The sequence below is a fragment of the Xyrauchen texanus genome, chromosome 3 (genome assembly GCF_025860055.1).
Source record: "Xyrauchen texanus isolate HMW12.3.18 chromosome 3, RBS_HiC_50CHRs, whole genome shotgun sequence".
NCBI classification, from domain to species: Eukaryota; Metazoa; Chordata; class Actinopteri; order Cypriniformes; family Catostomidae; genus Xyrauchen; species Xyrauchen texanus.
In genome coordinates, this window is record NC_068278.1 from 36,788,747 (window position 1) to 36,814,130 (window position 25,384).

Sequence of the window (25,384 nt, forward strand, 5' to 3'; positions counted from 1 at the left end):
AATAAGACCAAACTTAAGTCTGTGCTCCCAATTTAAAAAAAAATGTATGATAGTTTTTTGATACAGACATTTTTGTCCTCTATGTACCTGTGTAACTTTTTTTAATTGATGCACAAGGGTTAAGTTATTCAGTTAGAAATGCATTTATCCATTAACGGTACACATAGCTGACTAGCGTTAACTTACTAAACACATTATGAGCAATCTTACCTGCAGGTGGGTGTGTCACGTAGTCGTGATCCATCCTTACTGCCTTAGCCACCATGGTGCTATCTTCACAGCATAGCTGGATACTAGACTGACGTTTGATGGTTCTGTCATATACTGACTCCCTTCTCAAAGGAGCAGTAAAATTGTTCCAAGAGAATAGGCTCGGAACAACACCACTCTTCAGGCGACGAACGACACAGCCACCAACGTAATCCTCCGGAGCGAAGTGCCGGCTGCAGACATAGGTGCTACCTCTTTTTATGTCAAAACTGTTCCCTTCCTCTCTTCGGATCACCTGTATCCATTTGGGTTTCAGGTTTGGATCGACAGGAAAAGAATGAAAGGAAAGGTAGGGCTGTTTTTGGGTGGAAGACGAACAGCCTGGAACACAACAGAAACTGCGACTCTTTGACTCTGCCATTTTTCGTATCTGCCACTACGATAACAGGAAGTTCTAATACACTTCATTGACGTATTTCCGGTCGAAAAATGCGGAAGTGCGTAAAAGGTCTATACACACACAAGCACCCACGCTGCGCGTTCTTCTCTGCTTTTAACAGTGCTACAGCCCACAAACACAGTGCGCCACCACCCCCTACTGGACAAACCCAATACCACCCTTAACATACAACATTTCCCCTCCATTTAACTCAGAGGCAATCCTTCCCCAAGACACAAAATCTTTTAGGACAAATTTTACAGTGATGATTTTTTTTTTTTTCTACATCACACAATTCATAACATTCATAATTCAATAGGTTCTAATGTTCTTCTTGATGACACTATTTCTTATGTCACAAAGTCTTTAAGATATGCTGGTGGTTTCCTCTCTCTTACTGAACGTCGTAGACATCCAGAGGATGCACTCTCAGGCTCATTTCTATCTGCAGTTTGAGTTAATTCAGGCATTCTTCGAGCACTGGGTGAATCTGGCAATTGATTTCTTTGACATCCAGATTTCGAACTCTCAGGCTCCCAGTTATCTGAAAATTCAAGTGTTGTCGACGTACTGAGTGATTCAGGAATTTTAATATCAGCATCCAATGACACAACATCAGAATCATAAGGTTCACCCAGGTCCGCTTGAAAGTCTTTAGTCAGTATCTCTTTTTGTTGTTGACTGAATAATTGATCCACATGACGTCGCACTATTTGGACACTTCCTATTGCTACTTTATAGGATACAGGTCTTGTGATTTCCTGAATTACTCCCTGCACCCATTTTGGTCCATACCCAAAGTTCCTAGTGTACACTGTATCTCCTACTTCAAAATAGCGAGATTTTGCATGTTGGTCATGTTGCTCTTTTTGAACTTGTTGTTTCCATTCAATTTTGCTGGTGAAGGCAGGATGCATTTTGTCTAGAGTGCATCGCAATTTCCTCCCCATCATCATTTCTGCAGGTGACAATCCCGTTGTAGACTGGGGTGTAATACGATAACTAAACAATGCTCTATGCAACTTGGTCTCCATAGTGTTCCCAGAACTTTTTTCATGAGGTCCTTAAAAGTTTGGACTGCCCGCTCAGCAAGACCATTAGATGATGGATGATCCGGGTCAGAAGTAACATGCGTTATGCCATTTCTAGACATAAATTCTTTGCTCACTTCACTTACAAAACATGGAGTGTTATCAGACACCATCATTTCAGGAATGCCATGGGTACTGAAACTCTTTCTGAGGCACTCAAGAGTATTCACTGTTGTTGCTGAATTTACTGTATATGCCTCAATCCACTTAGAATGGGCATCAACTAAGAATAAAAACATCTTCCCCAGGAATGGACCAGCATAGTCCATATGCACTCTTCTCCATGGCTGTCGTGGCCACTCCCACGGATGAAGTGGTGCACCCACAGGGGCTTTTCTCTGTTCTTGACACACAGTACAATCTTTTACTCAGGCCTCAATGTCAGCATCTAAATTTGGCCACCACAGGTAACTCCTGGCCAGGCCTTTCATCCTTGACATACCTGGGTGAGACTGATGTAGCTGTTCCAGCAACCCCGAACGTCCTTGCTCTGGAATGATGATGCGAGCTCCCCACAGCACACAGAGACAACTCTTGTTGTCTGTGTTTATAAGTTGCAAATTCATTTGTATTACTGTGATCAGGCCAACCTTTAAGCACATACTCACGCACTCTAGAGAGGACAGGATCTCGAGTTGTCCAGTGCTTGATTTGCTCTGATGTCGTCAAAGGACTTAAAACACTGTCCAACATCAAGACATAATCCTCCTACGATTCTTTCTCTGGAATCTCTGGAACAGGAAGACGACTGAGGGCATCGGCATTTACACTGTCCTTGCCAGCTCTATAAGAAATGATATATTCATATGCCCCCAACATCACTGCCCATCTCATAATTCTTTGAGAGACCATCTATGGCACAGCTTTCAGTTAATTCAATAAACTTAGTAAAGGTTTATGTTCTGTACTGATCACAAATGTATGGCCATACAGATATTTATGGAATTTCTTTACCCCGAACACTACAGCTAAACCCTCTTTCTCCAGCTGTGAGTAGTTTTTTCTGCTACTGTAAGTGTTCATGATACGAACCCAATGGGTCTCTCCGTTCCATCTGCCATACGATGTGCCAACACGGCTCCCACACCGTACGCTGAGGCATCACAAGAAAGCACTAATTCTTTCTTCTCATCATAGTGGATTAACACACGGTTAGACTGCAGTAACTCTTTGGATTTTTAAAGGCTTCCTCTTGTTCCTTTTTCCAACCCCAGGGGACATCCTTCTTCAAAAACCTGTGCAATGGGGCAAGCAGTGTTGAAAGGTTTAGCAGAAACCTGTTATAGAAATTCAACAGTCCCAAATATGCTTTCAGCTCTGTTACTGACGCTGGTCTTGGTGCCTCTTGAACTTTTTCAGAAACTGGATGAATACCAGTGGCATCCACTTTGTGTCCCAGAAAAATGACTTCCTTTTCCAAGAATTTACACTTTCCCCTTCAACCTCAAACCATACTCCTCCAACCGCTGCAACACTTGATCCAGCGTCCTCAAATGCTCCTGATCATCTCATCCTGTTAGCAAGATATCGTCCAGATATACAGTGACCTTTGGAATATCTTTCAGGACCCCTTCCATGGTCCTCTGGAAGATTGCTGGACTGGAACTAACTCCGAAAGGTAATCTGGTGTACGTAAACAATCCTTTGTGTGTATTCACAGTCACATACGGCCTTGACGTCTCATCTAACACAATCTGTTGATATGCATGACTCATATCTAACTTGCTGTATTTTTCACCTCCAGCTAAAACTGCAAACATGTCCTCCATTCGAGGAATGGGATACTGCTCCAGTGACGACTCTCTGTTAATGGTTACTCTGTAGTCTCCACAAAGTCTTACTGACCCATCTGGTTTTACAATAGGTGCTGCCCACTTGGAGAATTTCACAGGCTCTATAATATGGTCTTTAATCAGGTGATCAAGTTCGGCTTCAACTTTCTCTCTCATAGCAAATGGCAGTGACCTTGATTTAAAAAAATGAGGCTTTGCATCACTTGGTACATGAATCTTAGCAGTGGCTCCTTTTAATGTTCCAAGTTCCTCTTTGAAAACGGTTTCATGTTTCCTTAAAATATCTTGCAACAACTCTGAGCTGTCTTTAATTTTACCCACTCTTTCCCAGCTGAGTTCCAGGTCTATAAGCCATGATCGTCCTAATAAATTAGGCCCAGCTCCTGCCACCACTACTGCTGTGAGTTCTTTGATAAGCCCTTCGTGTTTGACTTTAACCTTGGTGGTACCTAGAACATGCACTGACTGTTCTGTATATATTTTTAGACTGAGAGAGCTTGTTTTGAGTTCAGCCAAGTTCTTTTTAGCTTCCATTTTTCCATACTCCATCTGTGATAAGACAGTCACACTACATCCAGTGTCAATCTCAAACTTCCCCGGCATTCATTTACAAACAGTGTCTGTGTAATAGGGGGTACATGGGGCTGTGGTGTCTCTAAACTATACATGGTGAAAACTTCTTCGGACTGATCTTCCTCCTATTCTTGAAGATAATTTGCCCTCTTTGATTGATTTCCTCTCCCCCATTTCCAAAATTTCCTGTCTTTATCAACACCAGTTTCTTGTGGTTTCATTCTACATACTCTTTTCACATGTCCAATTTTACCACAATTATAACACTTTTCGTTGGCAAATCTACAGTCTTTTGGCCCATGGTTACTTCCACCACATCGATAGCACATTCCTATAACACTCGATTTACTTTTTTCTCCTGTGTCCATCTTGAAAACAGTGGTACCCATTCGATTTCCTTTATCTTTATGCAAATCAGCCATATCCTTATTAGCAGCTTCAATAGCCTGAGCTTTCCTTAGCGCGTCTTAAACGTCAGTCCATCCTCAGCCAGTAATCTCCGTTGTATGCGGTCATCATTAACACCACACACTAATCTGTCTCTCAGCATAACTGTAAGTGTGTCTCCAAAATTACAATCTTGTGCCAGCTTCCTCAGTTCGGCCACATATTCTACTATGCTTTCATCAAAGCATCTGTTATGTGAATTAAACTTCCAGCATTGAACTATTTCACTGGGCTTCGATGAAAGTGATTTTTCAGCAAACTCACCAGATGCTCATAACTTTTTGATCCCTGTCTCTCAGGACTCAGTAAATTTCTCATTAATGTGTACATCTGAGCTCCCACACTTTGAAATCGAAAACTTCGGGATGGTCTCTTTTTATTAGGACTCATCTCTTTAGCCAGCAATACACACACAAGCACCCACACTGCGCGTTCTTCTCTGCTTTTAACAGTGCTACAGCCCACAAACACAGTGCGCCACCGCCATCTACTGGACAAACCCAATACCACCCTTAACATACAACACACATTATAATACCCAGTTTAGGGCTGCATGATTTTAGCAAAAATCATCATGGTCGATTATTGCCTTAGATATTGTAATTGCGATTGTTAATGTCCATTAAAATGTTAAATTACCGTGACGTCACAAAGTATGCAACCGTGTGGTTCTTCGGAGTAGCAAATTTCAATAGTGGATATGAGCTGCGCACCAGTTTCTTTTAAGCATTATATTGTATTGTATTTTATATTGTAATAATGTTTGTTAAGGTAAGGCAAATAAAAACATATGTCAAATGGATGTCTATGGTATGGAATAAATTTAATTATTGCTAAATTAATGCTTAAATTATTAATTCACGTACAATAAATAATATGGCATATTCAAATTTATTACAGCCGATTTAAATCGACCAAGTTACTCTGTCCCGTAAGACCTTTCATGGAGAGACAGGGGACCATTCATCCCGTTAGATCTTCAATGGTGATCTTGTTCATGTAAGATCAGTTTTGGCCTCAGTGGTTGCACTTTGTAAATTAAAAACAGTCATTTACTTTCAGAGTTTATGCGATTCAATGTTAAATGTTAAATCTACCAATACCAGCTGCGTGGCAAATTGGTCTTGACGGTGAATCCTTACATATGCTATTCACACCATATTCTTTATGTTTGTACACTTCCAAAACACACTTACGCCCGTTTCACACATACTCCGTTTGCAGTGCGTATGCAGTGCGTATTTTTTTCCGTACCCATGTTAACAGGTTAGAGCTTTTACACTGCACGCGGATGCAGTCCGTCGATCCGTTCCAGTTGCGGTGCGTATACAGCAGTGCAGCGATCGTTTACGCACCGAGTCTATTTTTGCTGTGCTGCACCGCACTGAATTAAAGTGGCAGCGCATTGTTCACATGAAAATAGACATAGATTGACAAGAAACTGTAATAATTTCATCATATACGCATAATTTCAGTTAATGTGTTCTACAGTTACTAAATTACAGGGTCAAGAAAACAAAAAAGTATGATTATAGTCCCAAAAGTTGCAAAATGCCATCATATATTATTTTTTTACCCTAAAAATATTTTGGGGAGGGGGAGGGGGGGAACACTCGCATCACAGCAGGCAATCACTTGATAGGCTGGTGGACAGAAAAGTAGCCTACTCAAAAACAAGGTGACAAGGATGACACTCGTCTCATCGTGGAGGTGGAAAAACACAAAATTCTTTATGACCCGCAGAATATGTTGTACAAAGATTTGAATGCCAAGGAAAAGGAATGGGAAGCAATTTCATCAGCTATTGGTGTCGATGGTAAGTTTTAAAATGTTTGTTTCAAGTGCGATGTTTACATAGGCCTATGTAGGCTATTATTTATATGATTATATGATTTTGTGGCACACAGAAACTGCGGATCAGTAGCGCACTGCAAACGCAGCATATGTGAAAGCACTATAGCGCGTGCTGCTCCTGTACCGCATACGCACTGCAAACGGAGTATGAAACGGGCGTTAGAACAGTTCAGCCGAATTACTTTATTGCTATTTTGTATTTATTGCTACATTTTTCATCATTTGCAGTGCATTTAACATCTACGTTCAAAGCGAGCGGTGCAATGTGCAATGAATCCAAAATAATTACAACGTGCTTTTCGCTCTTGTTCTACAGCTTATTATCGAGTGTCAGGTGATGTTTCTTCAGTATTAATTTTCCTCACATTACTTCAGGTGGCTTTTTCCACAAACGACAACATTGGCAAACAAAAGTGCTAGCTAAAGTTAATTTAGTCAATTTCACAGAAATTGTCATTTTAAATAACGTGTCTTAACTTGAAAGATCGCCTCAGTTTTCAATTTGAAGCAGTAAGTCCAACACTGGAGTAAATCTCCCAGGATATCCCATCTGTCTTTTCCCAGGCTAATGAAGGACGACGGTAATGACGATACATTTATTAGACTCAGAACTGTTGGAAATCATTCAACAATGGAGCTCGGATGCCCTCTATTGGACATTTCTTGTAATTGCAGTCAGATAATTAACAGACAGTGGATTAGACATGGGGTTTCTTGTATTTTTACATTTCAGTTGATAGTTAGTTATATTCAATGTTATAAATATGTTTATTAACATTAAACTTTAAAATGCAATTATTCCAAATACCTCAAAACATTTAAAAAGGATGATGACATTTAATGAATCGCCACTGTGACAGTATTTATGATATCAAGAAACTCTTCAATAATTTAAAATGTGCAATGCCTTGAAATTAATCTATAAATTTTTAAGCAATTCAGGCTAAAATTATAGGGATTTTTCAGCGTCTGTTAAAAGTGACACACTTCCTTCCGCCAGTTAGTGGCGCTACGACCGTGACCCAAAATGGTCACATCAAAGTGATCAGCCATCAAGGACAAACATTTTGGCTCAGTTTTGATGTTTTTAATTTTCTGCACGCAGAAGATATGAAACTTTTCCTTACCCAGCACTGTCTGTAAAAATACCATTATCTGCAGTCATTCACAAGCAGAAGATACGTTGTACTTAATGTGGAATGCATTTTGGTATTGTTTCCCGCCCCTCACAACCACTATAACCTTTCAAACTATGCACTCTATCGACTATCTTTGAGTATTACTGGAAATTTGATGATTTGATTAAGTTGCTACCTCTTAAAGTGAAAAATATAAATCTGCAATAATAATATTTAGTGACATATTGAGATCTTTGTTCATGTCATATAAAAGTTCATATTTTGTGTACTAGAAAATTGTTGTGTTAGGTGTTCAGCAACAAATCAATCAAGAGAAATGGAGGTCCAAAAGTAAAAGTTTTATTTTGTATTAATTTGACATTTTCGAAGACTTTTTGAAAGGTTTTCACTCAGCTACCTCTTTAACCTGGAAAAATTAGAAATTGAACAAATACATAATTAGTATACATTTTAAGTTAAAATTTAGATATTAAACTAAAGCATTAAAGCAGTGGCAAGTATGGTTTAAAATATCTTAGAAAGAAAATCTTTTAGTAAGTATTAGAACTGATACATCATACAAATTACCTTTCCAGCATCACGGCTCTTGACTCTGAGCTTGTTGACCTGAGATTCAGCAATGTCAGCGCGCTCCTCAGCCTCCTCCAGCTCATGCTGTGACTTCCTCAATTTGGACAGATGAGTGTTGGCTTGTTCATCCTGCAACGTCAAATATATAGGTATACAAGGCACAAACAATGTGAAATGTGGCATTTATCGTTTTTCAAATTAGATACTCACAGCTTCTTCAGCCTGCCTCTTGTAAGCCTTGACCTTCAGCTGAAGCTTGTCAACCAGATCTTGCAGTCTGCTGATGTTCTTCTTATCCTCCTCAGTCTGCAGGTAATAAACATACATTAAACAAGAATATAATAAGAAAAATGTTGTCTGAAATTGTATTAAATTTTATTTACCTGGTAGGTGAGCTCCTTCACTCTCCTCTCATATTTGCGAACACCTTTAACAGCATCAATTCCACGTCTCTGTTCTGCCTCAACTTCAGTCTCAAGCTCACGGACCTTAATTATAGATATTATTAAACTCATTTCACTCAAAAAAAATAGGTTTACACTATCAAACACAAAGTAAGCAGTATTGTAGTATGACATACACTACACAGCACCCATATCAAGATAATGAACACTGAAATAAAGGCAAGCGTACTCTTGACTCCAGTTTCTGGAGTTGTTTCTTTCCTCCCTTCATGGCCAGATTCTCAGCCTCATCCAGACGGTGTTGCAGGTCCTTCACTGTGACTTCCAGATTTTTCTTCATCCTCTCAAGGTGAGCACTGGTGTCCTGCTCCTTTTTGAGCTCTTCTGCCATCATTGCAGCCTTTTGGAAATCACAAATTCCACAAATTTGCATTAGGTCTAAATATTTAAGTGTGCAGATTCTTAAGAAGCTCCTTGAATTTTCAGTTACTCACATCAGTGATGGCCTTCTTGGCCTTCTCTTCTGCGTTTCTGGCTTCCTGTACAGTGTCATCAACTTCACTCTGGATTTGAACAAGGTCAGCTTCAAGCTTCTTCTTGGTGTTCATTAGACTTGTGTTCTACAAAATGGATAAGATAATTCAATTTATTTTTTAACAACACTTTCAATTACCATAATTTAACTCTTCAAAAACACCAGCAACTATATGCTTTTACCTGAGAGTGCAGCAGTCCAACACGCTCACTGACATCCACCAGCTCTTGTTCAGCCACTTTGCGGCCTCTCTCTGTCTGCTCCAGAGCAGCTCTCAGCTCCTCAATCTCAGCCTGCATCAGAGTGTTTCTGCGCTCCACCATGGCCACCTGCTCCTTCATGTCTTCCTGTCCTCTCAGGGCATCATCAAGGTGCAGTTGGGCATCCTGTACATACATTTTTTTGAGGGCTCCCTGATTAGTTTTTTACTTTTCATTTTTGTGTAGCATACTCATTTACACACTTATACAAACTGAAAGCCAGAGAGATGTCACATACCTTGAGTTGTCCCTGAACATTCCTCAGCTGTTTCTGGGCCTCAGCAGCCTGGCGATTGGAATGGCTCAGCTGAATCTCCATCTCATTAAGATCTCCCTCCATCTTTTTCTTGATTCTCAGGGCATCATTCCTGCTCCTGACCTCAGAGTCAAGAGTGCTCTGCATGGACTCAATGACTCTCTGGCTGTTCCTCTTGATCTGTTCCATCTCCTCATCCTTCTCTGCAAGCTTCCTGTCAATCTCACTCTTGACCTGGTTTAGCTCAAGTTGGACACGAAGGATCTTAGATTCCTCATGCTCCAGGGTGCCCTATGAAAGGTGAAAAATATTTTTTGAATTTTATAATGAAAACAATCAGGACAGGATAGTGCTAATTGTTTTTTACAACAAAATAATACATATTAATCTTCAATACAATTATCTTCAGATACTCACTTCAGCCTCCTCCAAGGCGGTCTGAATCTCAGACTTCTCAGTCTCAACAGCCTTCTTGGCCTTTTCCAGCTCATGAATGCTTTTACCAGTCTCACCTATCTGCTCTGTCAGATCCGAGATCTCCTCTACATAAGAGAAAGAAAATAGTATCAGTATATTATAAACAGTATACACATTCAATTCCCAATACTGATTTAACACTAAGAGTGTTGAAGTTAATAAATAATTCAACAAATGTTGTCTTACGCTGTAGGTTCTTGTTTTCTCTCTTGAGAGTGTCCAGCTGATCCAGACTCTCCTCATAGGAGTTCTTCATCTTGAACAGTTCAGTGCTGAGTGAGCGTGCCTCTTTCTGGGCACCTTCCAGCTCTGCCTGACCTTCCTCATACTTCTGCTTCCATTCTGCCAGGACCTTGGGTAGAGAAATTTCAGGCTCCACTAATAATATTATTACTTAATTTGAGATGTGAGAGGAATTAGCATATCACAGAAGTAGTCAAATTGTTTACCTTGTCAAAGTTCCTCTGCTTCTTGTCAAGGTTGGCAGCCAAGCCATTGGCTCTCTCCACATCAATCATGAGGTCCTCCACTTCACCCTGGAGTCTCTGTTTGGTCTTCTCCAGAGAGGCACATTTGGAGTTCACTGCCTCAATTTGTTCCTCTGCCTCTTGCAGACGCTGAGCCAGCTTCTTCCTGTTATGAATTTGTCAGCATTAATCTATGATGCAAACATTTTCACATATTAACAAGTGTTTATCAGCTCCTCTGATGTTCATACTTGGACTCTTCTAGCTCCTCTGTGCGCTGGATGGCATCAGTTTCATATTTGGTTCTCCACTGAGCAACCTCACTGTTGGCCTTAGACATTCCCCGCTGCAGCTCAGCCTTTGCCTCCTGCTCTTCCTCAAACTGCTCACGGAGCAGGTCACAGTCATGACGGGCTGACTGCACAGCATGGGCCAGAGCATTCTTGGCCTAGGATGCAAAGTCATACTATTAGCTTTACTCTGCACAGGCAAATATGTGGTCACAATAATTTTGCTGTAATACCTTAACTTCCTCTTCAATATGTCTCTTAAGCTCCTCAGTTTGTTGAGTGAAAGCTTGTTTTCCTCTGGTGAGCTGAGCAACTAGAGCCTCCTTCTCTTCTAACTGACGGCCAAACTCACCTGTTGGTGAGAAAGTATTTTAGTAATCAGTATGCTTGTTTCTAATAAGCCTAAGTTAGAGTCATAAATTCAATGCAGAAATATTTTAATACACTATATACTTAATAATTCTCAACATACAAATAATTTGATCATAATTTTCAACTCTTACCATTTTCAGTTTGAAGTCTTGCTCTTTGAGCACTGAGGTCATTTAACTGGCGAAGATTCTCATCGCTCTTGGACTTAATTTCACTGAGTTGGTCCTCAAGTGTGCGGCACATCTTCTCAAGATTGGACTGCAAATACAAAGTCATTAGATATTCAAAAAATCCTACACATTTGATTAATTTCTTTCGAAACACAATTCTCAACCTTTGCTTTGGCAATGGCCTCCATGTTGCTAGAGAGATCATCAATCTCCATTTTGTATTCACTCTTCTCCTTCTCAAGCTTCTGCTTGATGCGCTGGAGGTTGTCGACTTGCTCTCCCAGCTCAGCCACACTGTCGGCCTGCTTCTTGCGGAGGGCAGCAGCAGTGGCTTCATGCTGGAGGGTGGCCTCTTCAAGATCACGACGTAGCTTCTGAAATTCAGCCTCACGCTTCTTATTCATCTCAATCTGAGCAGACGTTGCTCCTCCAGCCTCCTCAAGCCTCTCACTGATCTCCTCAAGTTCCCTGGAAAGATCAGCTCTCTGCTTCTCCACCTTTGCACGAGCAGCACGTTCAGCCTCAATCTCTTCCTCCAGTTCTTCAATGCGAGCCTACAGGGGCAAGTAATTAATTCATTTCTGATCTTGATTTTTTTAAACAAATAACAATGTAACAATAAAAAATACCAAAAAATGTAAAATACTTGAAGCTCCTTGATCTTCTTCTGGAGTTGAGCTCCAAGAGATTGCTCATCCTCAATCTTGCTCAGGAGCTGGCTTGTTTCAAAGTCTTTCCTGTGGGAGTTCAACAATAACTTGTGTGTATAACAATAACATACATAAACAAAATAACACAAACATAGCAATATAAATTCTAATAATTTGATGTTTTAAAATACTTCTTAAGTTTCTCATCTGATTGCTGCTTGTCATTTTCCAGGTCCATAGTGGTCTCAAGGGCCAGTTTCAAGTCTCCTTCAAGCTTTCTCTTGGCTCTCTCAAGATCCATGCGCAACTTTTTCTCTTGTTCAAGGGAACCCTCAAGCTATGGGAAAACAATATATAAATGTTCAAAGCAAAAATATATATTAAATTAATTAAGGACATGTTGAAACAGTAACTCACATCATCAACTTGTTGCTCAAGTTTTGTCTTAGCTTTGGTCAGGGTGTTGACTTTGTCCTCCTCTGCCTGGAGATCATCCAGAGTCTGCTGATGTGCCTCTTGGAGGGCTTTCTTCTCCTTTGTAAGCTTGGCAAGGCTCTCATCCTGTCCTGCCATTTCCTCGGTCAGGTTCTTGACCTGTGTGATGTTGGATACTAAATTACTTCCTTCTGTCCTAATTAATTTTCTTAAAAAAATATTAGGTAACATTAGAAATGAAATAATATACTCTATTAAACCAAATAAAACTCAAACCTTATTTTCAGTGGCATGTTTCTCCTTTTCCACTTTAGCCAAGGTAAGCTCTAGGTCATCAATGTCCTTCTTCAGCTCAGAGCACTCATCCTCCAGTTTCCTCTTCTTGGCTGTGAGTTCAGCATTGATTTCCTCCTCATCCTCCAGTCTCTCAGTTGTCTCTTTGAGTTTAGCTTCAAGCTGGATTTTGTTCTTGATCAGACCCTCACACCTCTCCTCGGCATCTGAGAGATTCTCACCTTCCTGACAGGAAAAAGTATTTTACATATTATGGTCAAAAATTTGCATAATTTTAAATGGAACCAAATTTCAGTAAATTAATTAGTGCATACTCACAGAGGCTATTTGAAGCTGCAGATCATTCTTCTCTTGCAGCAGTGAAACCATCTTCTCCTCAAGCTCCTTCTTTTTGGCTTCAGCCTTGGCAAGATTTTCTTTGCATTTTGTAAAATCCTCTTTCATGTTTGACAGCTCCTTCTCAGTCTCAGCACTCTTCAGCAGAGGCTTAATCTTGTAGTAAACCTTCATCCATGGCCAGTGTTTGACATTCATGAATGAGCGGATGTTGTATTGAATGGTGTAAATGGACTCCCTGTGAATAATTGGTGATTAAATGTCACAAATATCATTAAGTATAACATGGCTCTCTGAAATACTTAATTATGATTGGCCAATGGCATGATCTATCAGACTAATATTTCTCAGAAACAATTGCACATCCATGTATTAAAGCCCAATTCACAGGCAGCGACTTTATCGCTTGATGCTAGTCATTGTACTGTAAGTCACAAGTGGGCATTTCTACTGCTGTCGCTCTAACGTTATTGGCTACTTTTCGTATCACTCAGCGATCTCTACAAGTAAGCTTATAAAATAATTTCAACTTAATTCAATGTTTAATGTACAATTATTTATTTATTTTGTAATAAGTGTTGTAATTAGCTGTATAATGAGCAGTCAGACAGTTATTTTCTCAAAATAAACACCAACAGAACTCAAAACCAGAGGTTGATTTTAGCTGTTCAGCAATTTCATTCTTAATATTCTAACATAATTTCAATGCAAATCTATATTTTATTTACATTTATTTATTTATTTGGTGGTAAGTAGCTGTGTATTAAGCAGGATAATATACAGTAAGTCGGTGATTGTCACAAAATAACCCCCTTCGGGTGAAATAAGACCACACCGCTTTGCGCTCAGGTCCTGATTCCCCTGTCTGGTTTATTTTGTGATAATGACCAGATGACCACACATTATCTCTTACATAACTCACCTCCTCTCCGTCATCTTCACATACTCCCTCCTCATCAGGTAACCACGGCAGAGAGCCTGAGTCATTGTGACCAGAACAGCCAGTTTCTCATCACGCATCTCCTCAAGAACACCCAGAAGACCAGCTTTGAAGAACACCTGAGTTCATGTACAAAAATGCAGAGTTTGTTAAATAACATACAGCATGGTTATTGAATCTTTGAATTGTTATAATGCAGAATATGAACCTTTGTGTGCCCAAATCTATACTCTTCATGATCAATATCAATGGATCCCAGGAGTTTCTCAGAGGCCTTCTTGTTGTCCATAAACTGTCCCTCAGGGATTACACCGGCATTCAGCACCTTGTATCTGTGAAAGATTTTTTTTTAATGCTTCTTATTTTTATATTGAGAACCCTCCAACAGGAAATAGTATTTTCATGCAGTCCTATTTACCTCTGTTTGAAGTCACCATAGAGGATTCTGCTTGGGAAGCCCTTTCTGCAAATTCTTATACCCTCCAGTACACCGTTACACCTCAGCTGGTGGATAACCAGGAAGTTCTCCATGAGACCTATAAAACAGGTTATATCAAGAGCTTTGAATATAAACAATTCACATTAAAAAATCTGAAAGTCCTTCTTTACTTCACCTGGAGTCTTGGACTCATTGGGAATTAGACAACGCACAAAGTGAGGATGAGTGCTCCTCAAGTTGGTCATAAGCTTCCCCAAGTTCTCCTGTGGAAGATAAAAAGGAGTTCTATCTCTTTTCAAATACAGCAGTATTGTCTTTATATCAGATTCAAATCCTTTGTACATACCCTGAACTGGGAGGACACAGTCTGCATGGAGCCACCCTTCTTCTTGCCTCCCTTCTTGGTAGGGTCTTTACAAACATTACAATTATAAGCCAAATTGTCAATTCAAATTAGCTAATTAAATAATTCTCTATTTGTAATATGAACTTGTAATGAATAAAATTACCCTCAACAACAGGTGGGTAGAGAGTAGCCAGAAGTTTGACAGAAGATTTCTGGTACAACTGTAAAACAGACTCATTCAGTGGATCCTTGTTCTTGTCCAACCAGCCAGTGACGTTGTAGTCCACAGTTCCAGCATAGTGAACCAAAGAGAAGTGGGCCTCAGGTTTGCCTTTGACAGGCTTTGGTTTCTGGAAGGCTTGGTTTTTGCCAAGGTGCTGATCAAACAGCTTGTTTTTGAAGGAAGCGTCTGAAGCCTTGGGGAACATGCACTCCTCTTCAAGAATGGAGAAGACACCCATGGGCTATTTGTAAATGAAAGAGGAGTATTACTAAATGTTTCACATTTTAAGAAATGTAAATTATAAAAATAGTAAAAAACAATAGCTAGTACAACCTTCTCAATGAGCTCAATGCAAGAAGCCAAGTCCATGCCGAAGTCAATGAATGCCCAAACAATGCCCTCCTTCTTGTACTCCTCTTGTTCCAGCACAAACATGTGGTGGTTGAAGAACTGTTGCAGTTTTTCATTGGTGAAATTGATGCATAGCTGCTCCATGCTGTTATACTAGGGATGGGGGGTTGAGAGAGAGAGAGAGAGACATTTACTGAACACTGAATTTGACTGAATTTCAACTTTCATTAAATTGGATAAAATAATAATTCTTACATCAAAGATCTCAAAGCCAGCAATATCCAGCACACCAATGTAAAACTGACTGGACTGTTTTGTGTCCAACATCTGATTGATACGAATGACCATCCACAAGAACATCCTCTCATAGATAGATTTGGCTAAAGCACTAACAGAGTTGTACACCTGTGGATAAAATACAGTGTCATTTTTATTCCAACATCCTTCTGCTTTTGCAATAATAGTCAGATTTACTCATCATTTTTAGGTCTAACACATACTTAGCTGGATATACTGTATGTTACTACATACCTGTGGCACTGTTTGACCTTTGGTCACATACTCATTTCCGACCTTCACTCTGGGGTAGCACAAAGCCTTCAGCATATCAGCAGAGTTCAAGCCCAGAAGGTAGGCGACTTTGTCAGCCTCTGCAATTTTTAGTTCAACATTTTAAATGATTTGCCCTGAAAACTAGTAACTACTCTTTCGGATTTGCAAATAGAAAATTATCTTTCAATCAAACCATTCTTAAATGGGATTACACATTAATCAATTTATTCTCACCCTCATTGCCATCAGGCTCAGCCTGCTCCTCACGCTGCTTCTGCTTGAACTTCATGTTACCATGATGCAGAACAGCTCCAGTAAACTTGTAGATGCCCATCTTCTCCTCATTAGTAAAGCCCAGAATGTCAATAGCAGTCTGGAAATAAAAAAAGCAGTTAGATCTGCCATATTTACATGGAATACTGTATGTCAATAATCGTATTAGCAATTACTCACATCAGTTGCAACCAGCTCCTCTTTATCATCAATGCTTGCCACAGTGATATGACCCTGACTGCACATGGGGAAGTCATAGGGGTTGGTGGTAATGAGTGTCATTTCTGTAAAATACACAGAGCATTTATGAAAAAGTATTTAACAATATTATAAGTATTTAACAATATTATTTTTCATAAAAACAATGGCTTTAAATGAAATGTGTCCACCTACCAACCAGCTCAGGTTTATGGTTGGTCATCATCTGGTAGAAGATGTGGTAGCCTCTCTCATCAGAAAGTTGGAATGTCACTCTAGACTTCTCCAGTAGATCTGTTGAGAGAATGTAAGAAAGTCATGTTCTGAAGAGTGATAGACAGAGATATATACAGATTGATAAATTAAAAGCACGTCCACCTACATGTCTCAATATCAGCACGTGCCAGTTTTCCAGTTGAGCCAAAGTGAATTCTGATGAATTTACCCTGTTAAAAACAAAATAACATTGTTGTCACAGTGCAACAGAAAAATTCAGCAAAACGGACCCTGGGCTCTGTATAAATAAAAACAGTGTACTTACAAAACGAGAAGAGTTGTCATTTCTCACAGTCTTGGCATTACCATAAGCCTCAAGCAGAGGGTTGGCGGCAATGATCTGGTCTTCAAGAGATCCCTGTATCGTGTGAAGTGTTTTAATGTATTGTACCCTTCATGTCTAAATTAGTCAGGATTTTTATTTATTTGTGTTTTACAAATGATATTGGTACAAATATTTTACAAAAGGTGCCGTTTTTTTACTAATTCAGCTGGCAATTTTCAATATAATGGTCATATATTATGTAAGACAACTGCAATTATTAATAATTATTTAGTATTTTTTACATACATAGATATAAACATAGTTTTATACCTTCATTTTGCCGGGAACTTGCTCTTTCTTCTTGTCACCACCCGCTACTGCAACTGTGGCAAAGTACTGAATGACACGTTTGGTGTTCACAGTCTTTCCAGCACCAGATTCTCCACTGGTTTATGAGAGATTATAAGACAGAAGATGATCAGACATGTGCAATTTTCCATGAGAAGAAAATATAACTGTTCTTTACATCTTATAACAGTAGATACATACGTAATCAGGACAGACTGGTTCTCTCTGTCTGTAAATTCAAAGGTAATAATTTTTAATAGTTGTTTTATAAAAACAAAAATGCAGAATTACACAAATCTAAATAATTTGTAAAAAATTTAGATTTTACCAGTTTGCATGAACTGATAGGCATTGTCAGAGACAGAGAAGATGTGGGGTGGGGCCTCCATACGCTTTTTGCCTCTGTAGGCAGTCACCACTTCTGCATCATACACTGGGAGCATTTTGTAGGGGTTCACAGTAGCGCAGAACAGTCCAGAGTAGGTCTGAAATGAGGTCAGATTACAGCATCACAGTCAAAATTATCTTAAAAGGGTTTTTTTGTTGACTTTTTAACTTACGTAGATCATCCATGCTGCATAACGCTCTTTGAGGTTATACAGCACAGAGGCTTCGTTGAGATGGGTCATCATGGCCATGTCCTCAATCTTGTCATACTTGGGAGGATTCATTGGGAAGACATCATCCTCCTTAGCAACTCTCTCCTATAAATGTCATCCAGCATATATTAGATTTAACAGTGAAAATGGCAATGAGTAATGTATTGAGCATCTTGTTTACATGCAATAGGTTAAATGTACCTCCTTAGTGTCAAGCACAATAACGGTGACTTTGCCACCATCTTTGCTCTTGATTGTTCCTTTGACATACAACTCTTTGGTATCAACCACATAGCAAGCAGACTTAGCATCAAAGGGCTTGCTCTGAGCCTCAATTCTCTCCTTCTCAGGCTTGCGTAGATATATGGCAGCCTTGCCATAAACGGCCATCTCCGCGTCCGTACTCATGGTGCCGGCTTACTGGAAAACGTAAAGGGAAATTGTATTGTATTGTGTGGAAATAATAACATAAAAAAATGCAACATTACACCATTAAACCAAGCACAATATTAACAAAGTGATTTGCAATTTTGTACCTATATTTTCATCTTAAAAACTATACTAAATTAACAATAAATTAAACAAATTATATTTAGATTCAAAACAAGTCTGATAGCAATGATACATTTCTGATAAACTCTGCAATCAAGATGTTCTATCTCTGTACTCTATCTAATGCCCCAAAAAATGTATGAAATTATCTACAAAGCACAAATATAGTTATATTTTTCCATGTGTGTGACAACATTTTCTGAGCAAACAACACAAAATGTATAAAAAACAAAGACTCACTTGACATAGAATAATCTACATAAACATAAACACAGATGTCAATACACCAACTAATCCAACACTCATTACATTAAAGTAGGGACATCCACCTACCTTCCCTCTTTTTGAGACCAGATTAAATTTCCTGCAAAATTAAACAGTTAAACATCCATGATTGCCCAAATGATGAATTTTGTAAAAACAGAGCATTTTTTTTTTTAAATCGATACTGCTTCATTACAAACTAAACAGGATCCTAGATGTATTATTAGTTTATCCCATTTTGCTTCTCCTGCAGGTTTGAAGTGATTACCATAAATCTTGCCAAGTGTATGCCAACATCCATGCAAATCAACTTACCACCAGTTGGAGCTCCTTCAGTCTTCTAATGGGCTGATCATACTGACCTCTCTTATATTAAGATTTACTTGCACACTAAGCAGATACTAAATATGGACAGACATTCAAGTTTTAATTACTGTGTGTAGAAGCTGTCCATTTAAAGTTAAGAATGGATGTAGAGCCTTATTAGAAACCAGTTCCAGAAATAAGCAATAAAGAAGTTGTATCAAATGTAATAGAGATATCAGGTAGCATCATATTCAGTGGAATGTTAAATTTTTTTATGGGTCTTATAACATATTTATAAGGGAATACCACGGATTGTATGCACATTTTAATTTTAATTTGAATAACAAAATTATGTAAAACATTACGAATACTCTGTATGATTCTCCTATTTTTCATAACAAACATATCTTTCATCAAAACAGATACATACGGAGTTAAATTAATGACAAGCTGACCACTGTATATTTGTTTTATAGCATTTCTATTTACGAAATGGCATGCTGATGTGTTATAACAGGGCATTTTGCCACAGGGGGTGGGAGTTGAATCATGATCACACATGCTGACTCGCTGTGAGTTCATGGAGAAATTATCCATTTGGCTTGTCAACACTGTCGTGTGTAAACGCTAAAATCGTTTTATTCACAATTATTGATTAAACTGTGCATTCGATAAAATATGCGGTTGAGGTTTTTTCTTCATTAATCGTTTTGCTTAGTCATTTGTTTACAAAACAGTCAATGACTAACAAAACTTACCTCAATTATTATAATTGTTAAGAAATTTGAGAAATGTGTAAAGTTGGGTTGATGTCAGTGATATAAAGGGTTTTTGTTACCCTTCTTTTCTTGTTTGTGTTCTTTCACCCTGTTTTTCTCCCTCTCCCAGCTCACACTAGAGCAAGGTGAAAAGTTGGTCATGCAAATTTTTTTTTAAAATGTAATACTACACCTGGTCTCAAAAAGTCATATATTTACATTAATATAGATTAAGAAAATTATATTTTTCAATACATAAACAAATAATATTAACAATTTGTGGTTCGTTGTAATCATATTCTGTTTTACTCTGACATGCATTGTGATAGACAGTTTCTTGCTGGCAAGGTGTAGAATTCACTACTAAAGCTTGATATTAAATATCTATTTAAATAAATAGGTTTGATTAACTGTTCTTTCAACAGTAAAAATGCATTATACTTACTCTAATAAACGAATACATAAACTTATACACAGTAAACTGTTAAGCATTGTATATGTATAACTGAGAATCAGAATCAGAATAAGAATAAGCTTTATTGCCAAGTATGCATACACATACAAGTGTTTGTCATGGTGACAGGTGCTTCCAGTGCACAACAATACAAAACTGCAACAAGACATAGATAATAATAAAAAAAATATAAAAATTGAATAAAAAATAACAATAATAATAATAAATAAATAAAAATTGAATAGAAAATAAATTATATATAGAATACACAATAAGACAATTTTATATATATATATATATATATATATATATATATATATATATATATATATATATATATATATATATATATATATATTTAAGCAATATCACACGAGCATGAGTGCGATATGGCCTTACATCAGCTGTGATTTTGCCGCAGGCACAATGCCGAGTGCCTTAGGTAATCTCAGCAGTGCTGATTTAGGACCATATAGCACGACTGCGGGTGATATTGCTTATATACAACAGTTCAATGAACAAGTAAATTTTTACAAATCAAGCACATCTTATCACGTGGCTCGTTGTCCATGACACTATGGAGACTCTGCATGTGGAGGCTCATGTAACTCTCCGCGATCCATGCACAACTTACCCACGTGCCCCATTGAGAGCAAGAACCACTAAACACAACCATGAGGAGGTTACCCCATGTGACTCTACCCTCCCTAGCAACCGGGCCAATTTGGTTGCTTAGGAGACCTGGCTGGAGTCACTCATTACCTCAGCATAATTAAAAGTTATGGGTCAAAAGTCTCCTCTGTGTTCTAGCGATATCATAACAAATTTTAGGTGGGCATATGGAAAATCCTTTGATAGATAGGTGGGCATACGGCGAATATCCGACTACACTATTGGGTGGTGCCAAAAATCCTATGGCATTTCTCGAAAAGAGGAGGAGTGTAACCCTTGTGTCCTGGACAAATGTGCCCATTGGCCTCTGTCCATCATGGCTTCTAAATAATCCCCTATAAATATGAATTATCTGCATCACTGTTAGTGGTCTGCAACCTGACATGGGCGCAACATGTTTCGGACCAGGTTTGGGTCAGTTTTTCAAGTAGGACTTCGGGTTTGTATGAATGAAAAAACAAATAGGCTTACCGAACATGTTTCACGCACACGCTGTCACTCACAAATACGAGTTAGGGGCCTTTTACACCAAACAAGTTTTTGCGCACATCTGTTCTTTTTTCCCATTGTTTTCCTATGTAAACACATGCTGGACGAATGCATTTACACCACGTCTCACTTTTTCTTCAGTGTTTCTTGCAGGACCGGCACATTTTAAACACCATGTCAAGTTAAAAAGAACTTAAAAATTTCAAAAACACATGTTTGCTCAGATTGTTTTTAGCACAGTTGTCACAAAGATTGAACGTTCTAAACAAGTTCAGAATGCATAGAGGGGACTGTTGCATTGTTTCATTTTATTCCACATTGTTCTGCACCAAGTGAAGTTTCATCAAATAAACAGTAAGTCAATGCTTTTTTCCCTTCTGCTCTAGTGTAAAAGGGGCTGCTCTCCTTGAGGAGAGTCCCCTGTTCACTGTGTAAAGCTCTTTGTGTGTAGTGTCAGAAAAAGTGCTATATAAATGTAACATTCATTCATTCTTGATAAAACTGTGTATGTTTACTGTTTCAGTACTCTTATGGATGTTGCCTATATGCTTACATAAAATGCAGCCTATTGCAACTGTTCTTAGATAGTAAGTGATTTCGGGCTCGGGCTTAAAATCTGACGGTATCGTTTGAGCCGGGCCATGCGGTCTTGGGTACAGGTTTCATTTTAAGGCCCGTGCAGACCTCTAATCACTGTACAGTTCCTCACCGTAGTCAGGCCAGCCTCCACTTGTAAAAACATGGTCAAGCTAGCCCCCACGTTGTTTTGCAGTATGTGTATATACTATGCATTATGGTAAGACAGTGTAAGATCTGATTTCAAAATAAAAGCGACCTTCTGGTGAATGTCAATTCACATTCAGTCAGTCTGTCAATAATGAGTGAATGAAAAAATTTAATAATTATTAAATAAAAATACATAAATATCTACATAAAACAAAATGTATAAATATTAAACAAAAATGTAACTATTTTAATTTAAAAAAAATAAAGCCTGCAAACTTAACTTTTAAACACCAAAATGACAGACTCTCATTGAGAAACTTCCTGTTTACCCAGACCAGTTTTACTTCAGAACGATAGTACAACACCTCAGAGTGCCACTCCCACAATGGCAGGGCAGTCTAATGTTGAATTTAAAAATAAAACCCTCTAAAATGTCATATACATGCTATGTATTCTATAAATTCAGATAGATATTTTAAGGAAACTCAAATTCAGATAGATATTTTAAGGAAACTCCTTGTTTCCAAAGAACAATTTTACTTCAGAATGAGACTGTAGTACACCACCTCAGAGTGTCACTCACACAATATCAGGACTGTATGAATTTGTGTGAGTGACTCTGTGAGGTGGTGTACTATCATTCTGAAGTGAAATCGGTCTGTGTAAACAGGAAGATTCTGAATGGCATCATTTTGATGCTTAAAAGTCAGATGGTCTATGGAAATGTATTCTTTATTATTAAGTTTGCAGGAGTTATCAGTTTCGATACCCAAGGGGTTAATCTCGTCAGTGTCAGTGATAAGCATATAGCATGCTAGATGTGCTAAAATCTAAAAGTGCTGGTGATTGGCTGTGTTTAGGCATCAAGGAAAAACACTAGTATCAGAAAATTGTTGAGTTCCAGGGCTGAGAAAGAATGTTATCAGTAATATTGCTAACACTGTTCTACATTACAGAGAAATACTAAACTGTAATAATGAGCCTTTATAATATAAATTTTACAAGCGCATGCATGAAACGAGCCGCAGCGACACCGGGAAAAGCGGTAATGATTCTGAATGTGTCGGAAAAACCAGCAAGAGACTGTCTGAACATTTTGTTAATTTATAGAGAGAAATGCACATTTGAGTTGCGCAAACAGACGATGATCTCGGGATCAATGATGGTCAGAGTGATCGCCAATAACTGATGCCTTTGACCATGTCATGAAGATATTTGGCTCGTTTTCCCATTAATCTATTAAATTATTATTATTATCAAATTAATATTACAAATATTTTGTCCTTAGGCACAAAGACACGCGTCTGAAGAAACACTCTTTATTATATTATTAAGTGCAGATGACAGAAAAGTCGTATATGGGTATGTATGACGCGCTGATGCAGAGGCGTGCAGTCTCGTGGAACACGCGCATCTAAGGATCTCACACTTTGTTTCTGCCTTCCGATTTATATTTTTTATGAGTGCTGCAAATGATCTCAGACATCTCAGTTCAGGAGGTGCTTTGAGTTCAGTTCACTTTATTTCCACAGAGCAGTTTATTGTGAACGCAGTTCTGCAGACTGTAAAATAATACAAATTATATAAAATAATACGATATGTATAAAATAATACAAAAACACGTTCACCTCGAACCATGATTTATATTTCAGTGATTATTATCATCATTATAACTATTATTTTTTTACATTTCTAATTGTTTTTATGTCTTCATTTGTACAAGTAATATATACAGGTCCTTCTAAAAAAATTAGCATATTGTGATAAAGTTCATTATTTTCCATAATGTAATGATAAAAATTAAACTTTCATATATTTTAGATTCATTGCACACCAACTGAAATATTTCAGGTCTTTTATTGTTTTAATACTGATGATTTTGGCATACAGCTCATGAAAACCCAAAATTCCTATCTCAAAAAATTAGCATATCATGAAAAGAGTCTCTAAACGAGCTATTAACCTAATCATCTGAATCAACTAATTAACTCTAAACACCTGCGAAAGATTCCTGAGGCTTTTAAAAACTCCCAGCCTGTTTCATTACTCAAAACCGCATGGGTAAGACTGCCGACCTGACTGCTGTCCAGAAGGCCATCAATGACACCCTCAAGCAAGAGGGTAAGACACAGAAAGAAATTTCTGAACAAATAGGCTGTTCCCAGAGTGCTGTATCAAGGCACCTCAGTGGGAAGTCTGTGGGAAGGAAAAAGTGTGGCAAAAAACGCTGCACAACGAGAAGAGGTGACCGGACCCTGAGGAAGATTGTGGAGAAGGACCCGATTCCAGACCTTGGGGACCTGCGTGAAGTAGTGGACTGAGTCTGGAGTAGAAACATCCAGAGCCACTGTGCACAGGCACCAGAAACAGCGGCAGAAGCGCCTGACCTGGGCTACAGAGGAGCAGCACTGGACTGTTGCTCAGTGGTCCAAAGTACTTTTTTCGGATGAAAGCAAATTTTGCATGTCATTCGGAAATCAAGGTGCCAGAGTCTGGAGGAAGACTGGGGAGAAGGAAATGCCAAAATGCCTGAAGTCCAGTGTCAAGTACCCACAGTCAGTGATGGTCTGGGGTGCCATGTCAGCTGCTGGTGTTGGTCCACTGTGTTTTATCAAGGGCAGGGTCAATGCAGCTAGCTATCAGGAGATTTTGGAGCACTTCATGCTTCCATCTGCTGAAAAGCTTTACGGAGATGAAGATTTCATTTTTCAGCATGACCTGGCACCGGCTCACAGTGCCAAAACCACTGGTAAATGGTTTACTGACCATGGTATTACTGTGCTCAATTGGCCTGCCAACTCTCCTGACCTGAACCCCATAGAGAATCTGTGGGATATTGTGAAGAGAAAGTTGAGAGACGCAAGACCCAACACTCTGGATGAGCTTAAGGCCGCTATCGAAGCATCCTGGGCCTCCATAACACCTCAGCAGTGCCACAGGCTGATTGCCTCCATGCCACGCCGCATTGAAGCAGTCATTTCTGCAAAAGGATTCCCGACCAAGTATTGAGTGCATAACTGAACATAATTATTTGAAGGTTGACTTTTTTTGTATTAAAAACACTTCTTTTATTGGTCGGATGAAATATGCTAATTTTTGGAGATAGGAATTTTGGGTTTTCATGAGCTGTATGCCAAAATCATCAGTATTAAAACAATAAAAGACCTGAAATATTTCAGTTGGTGTGCAATGAATCTAAAATATATGAAAGTTTAATTTTTATCATTACATTATGGAAAATAATGAACTTTATCACAATATGCAAATTTTTTTTAGAAGGACCTGTATATA

At 38.6% G+C, this 25,384-nt stretch overlaps 1 protein-coding gene across 1 annotated transcript; it reads right to left on the minus strand.

The window, feature by feature from the left end:
- Window positions 1–7,863: 7,863 nt before the first annotated feature.
- LOC127630219 (myosin heavy chain, fast skeletal muscle-like) lies at window positions 7,864–19,042 on the minus strand. Its single transcript, XM_052107703.1, has 41 exons — window positions 19,004–19,042; window positions 18,758–18,788; window positions 18,074–18,292; window positions 17,834–17,977; window positions 17,602–17,758; window positions 17,475–17,502; window positions 17,256–17,370; window positions 16,926–17,018; window positions 16,767–16,830; window positions 16,580–16,678; window positions 16,367–16,470; window positions 16,148–16,286; window positions 15,893–16,011; window positions 15,617–15,766; window positions 15,344–15,514; window positions 14,951–15,251; window positions 14,788–14,852; window positions 14,617–14,704; window positions 14,421–14,538; window positions 14,211–14,334; window positions 13,985–14,121; window positions 13,045–13,300; window positions 12,709–12,951; window positions 12,415–12,591; window positions 12,189–12,334; window positions 11,994–12,084; window positions 11,512–11,901; window positions 11,309–11,435; window positions 11,039–11,157; window positions 10,767–10,963; window positions 10,498–10,681; window positions 10,235–10,400; window positions 9,989–10,113; window positions 9,554–9,862; window positions 9,238–9,441; window positions 9,015–9,140; window positions 8,750–8,920; window positions 8,500–8,604; window positions 8,327–8,422; window positions 8,114–8,245; window positions 7,864–7,952 (listed from the first exon to the last, which is right to left on the minus strand). Exons 3-41 carry the CDS (start codon window positions 18,278–18,280, stop codon window positions 7,932–7,934), a joined length of 5,808 nt encoding a protein of 1,935 aa, XP_051963663.1. The 5' UTR covers window positions 18,281–18,292; window positions 18,758–18,788; window positions 19,004–19,042; the 3' UTR covers window positions 7,864–7,931.
- Window positions 19,043–25,384: the final 6,342 nt, after the last annotated feature.